The sequence below is a fragment of the Etheostoma cragini genome, chromosome 23 (genome assembly GCF_013103735.1).
Source record: "Etheostoma cragini isolate CJK2018 chromosome 23, CSU_Ecrag_1.0, whole genome shotgun sequence".
Taxonomy (NCBI): domain Eukaryota; kingdom Metazoa; phylum Chordata; class Actinopteri; order Perciformes; family Percidae; genus Etheostoma; species Etheostoma cragini.
Window position 1 is genome coordinate 373,205 of NC_048429.1, and position 3,265 is coordinate 376,469.

General features: G+C 46.2%; 1 protein-coding gene across 1 annotated transcript in view; it reads left to right on the plus strand.

Moving 5' to 3' along the window:
- LOC117939043 (rho GTPase-activating protein 8-like) overlaps positions 1-3,260 on the plus strand; it is a gene marked incomplete at its 3' end in the record, with an annotated part of 26,914 nt that extends 23,654 nt beyond the window's left edge. The window contains exons 5-9 of the mRNA XM_034864086.1: positions 232-319; positions 960-1,091; positions 2,080-2,166; positions 2,241-2,339; positions 3,218-3,260. Coding sequence (XP_034719977.1) covers positions 232-319; positions 960-1,091; positions 2,080-2,166; positions 2,241-2,339; positions 3,218-3,260 — 449 coding nt within the window. The remainder of the gene's footprint in view (positions 1-231; positions 320-959; positions 1,092-2,079; positions 2,167-2,240; positions 2,340-3,217) is intronic.
- Between the last annotated feature and the right edge of the window lie 5 nt (positions 3,261-3,265).

Sequence of the window (3,265 nt, forward strand, 5' to 3'; positions counted from 1 at the left end):
TCTAGACCTGCTCTATCTGTAAATTATAGAGCGGTCTAGACCTGCTCTATCTGTAGATTATAGAGAGGTCTAGACCTACATAGCATAACAACATACACGGCAGGCAAGGCAGAGACATGTGAGATACATACATCAGCGTCCTTCTGGTGATAGCGTCATCCCGAAAACACGCGTGTGTTTCCTGTGCGTGTGTGTTTCCTGTGTGTGTGTGTGTGTGTGTTACCTGTGCAGGTGATGACAGGTACGGCAGGAAGTTGATCACCTTCAGCAGCTGCTGTTTGCCGCCGTCGCACCAGCTGGACCACCGCCGCCTGCTGGAGTACGTCCCCGTAAACGCTCCGCTCATTCATCCATTCATCCATTCATTTATGTTATGTTTTTGTATATAAGTTTATGAAATGTATTAATTTTCTCCTCTTCATGTTCTTCTTATTTTGTAACTAATTCATGTAAATTTCCGTCTCCGTCCTCCGTCTCTGATGGCGTTCTAACCTCCGTCCCCGTCCTCCGTCTCTGATGGCGTTCTAACCTCCGTCCCCGTCCTCCGTCTCTGATGGCGTTCTAACCTCCGTCCCCGTCCTCCGTCTCTGTCTCGGGGCTCTGACCTGTGGCTGATTTCTGAGGACTATGGTTACCTGGTCCTCAGGTCTCTGCAGGGTAAATCCAGACTGCTAGCTAGACTATCTGTCCAATCAGAGTCTCTGTTGACGACTAAAACTACTTCTGAACTTCATGTTCCACCCAAACTACTTTCTTCCTGAGACTAATTAGCAGTCGCTTAGCCCCGCCCACGATGACTGCGATTGGTTTAAAGAAGTACCGATAAACCAGAGCAGGTTTCTCTCCCATCCAGGATGCCGTGTGGCCTCGCCAGACCTCCTTGTGCAGCGCTGTGGCGGAGGGTCTGGCTATGTTCAGACTCTTCCGTTGTTATTTGACGCTTTATTTTCCCTCTGCAGGTATCTGAAGTTCACGTTGGACCAGTATGTGGAGATGGACTACATCCTGGTGTACTTCCATTACGGCCTGAGGAGCAGAAACAAGCCGTCTCTGACGTGGTTACGAGAAGCGTACAGCGAGTTCGACAGGAAGTACGTCGCCTCCGAGAAGGGACACGGCTACGGCCTGAAGCTACGCAACACGACGCATTACATAGTCTCATGTCATTTTAATACTTTCCCCCAGCTGGAAACACAGAAACACACACTCTGCTCTTGCTCTCGCATCAGCGTTTATTACAAAAAAACACACAATGGATAAAAGATACTTTATTCAAAAATCCAGCAGCTCATGCACACACACACACACACACACACACGTTTACATACACAGTACTTTCCTGTTTTAAATAAAATAAAATGCCATGCAAATGCATGCAAAACAGAGTAAATAACCAGGATAAGAGCAGCATGATAACAGCTTTACAGCCCAGTTCTGGACCTTCATCAACAAACACAACGGGGATTAACTCCCATATTGTCCTCGGGTCATATTTGACCCGTTTTCAGTTTTTTTTTTCTTCTTCTTTTGGCACAAAAAATGGGCCGTCGACATAAGAGCTGAAGATGTCGACAATATAAATATCAAAAACCTATGGCAAAAACATAAAAAAAAGCACCTACAACATTGAAAAAGGGACAAAAATGTCAGAAAAAGCAACAAAAATGTTGAAAAAACAATACTCATAAAACATATCTATATATATATAGATCTATGTATATAAACAGATATCTATCGTTCCTCGGGAACGTTTGTGCCTTAACTGTAACCGCCGTAGCGATATCCATTCTTTTTTTGAATTTTAAGATTATTTTTGGGGCATTTCTGCCTTTTTTGAAAGAGCAGCTAGGTGGGGGGGGGGGGGGGGGGGGGGGGGGGGGGGGGGGGGGGACATGCAGGAAACCGTCACAGGTCAGACCCAAACCCTGGACCTCTGCATCGAGGCTTAAACCTCTCAGCAAGATCCCTTCTAGCCTTAACCAGACAGTGGAAATAGTTTTGTATTTTTAATTTTGTTTTTAATTCTTTGTCTGTGTGTGTGTGTGTGTGTGTGTGTGTGTGTGTGTGTGTGTGTTACAGATACAAGAAGAACCTGAAAACTCTGTACGTCGTCCATCCGACAAACTTCATCCGAGTCGTGTGGACCCTGTTCAAACCTCTGATCAGGTACCAGCTCGCCCCCCCTTCTCCAACAGGAAGTCAAACTGTCGTCAGTCTCATCCAACTTTCTTCTTCTTTAGTCACAAGTTTGGAAAGAAGCTGACGTACGTGAACTACCTGGCTGAACTCGGGGAACACCTGAACTACGAGCAGCTCATCATTCCTCCCGATGTTCTCAGGTCAGTTAGCATCGGGTTGTCTTCCTGTTCTGGGTCAAAATTTGTTTTACAGACAGAACGACGGAGGAGAGACAGACAGATACAGGCAGAGAGAGAGAGAAGAGACAGACAGACCGAGAAGAGACAGAGAGACATGGAGATTTGTAGCAGAGGGAGTCGAGCAGGAACATGGAGGCAGCAGGTAACTCCAGCCACAGATCCAGACTGTACAGATCTAGAGAAACACCTGCAGGAAGCAATAGGAGAGAGAGGAGAGGGGAAAGGGAAGACTCCGGGAAAGGGAAGAAGTTGAGTTAGTAACATGCATTAATGGAATGAGGTTGCATACAGATGGGGAGGAGGAGAGAGGAGAGAGCAAAGGACTACGGGGGCGAGAGAGCACAAGACTACAGGAAAGGGAAGAAGTTGAGTTAGTAACATGCATTAAGACCCAAAGGGAATCTGCATGTTTATTCCCTTAAAGGGGAACTATGCCTTTTATTTTAGCTTAATTTTCCTTAACTGAACTGCTTCGGAGTCACTGGGCTGGTAATATGACTTTTTCTGAGTTAAATGGTGGTCGTCTCTAAAGAGAAACCTGTAGAAGACCTGAGGAAGACTTGCGTTATGAACAGGAAGACTTTTCCTGAGATTGTGCAACGTAGCCTTAATCTTGCATAGCTCTGTTGCAGGACTCGCCACCGCGTCCTCCATTATTTAAAGTTTTGGAAGTTAGCCCCGCCCCTTCCGCTACGTAGCATTGCATTTGACCGCACTTCGACAAAGTGAACACACTACGTCCTCAGATTGCTCGTATAGGTACAGAAGTGTGCGATTTAAGACACTCCATTAGTGAATTTACTGTAAATCAGCAACACTGTTTGTGTTTTCTCTTTCAGACACGATGAAAAGCTGCGAGCCGCTCAGAAAGGCGAGCCCCCCCCCTC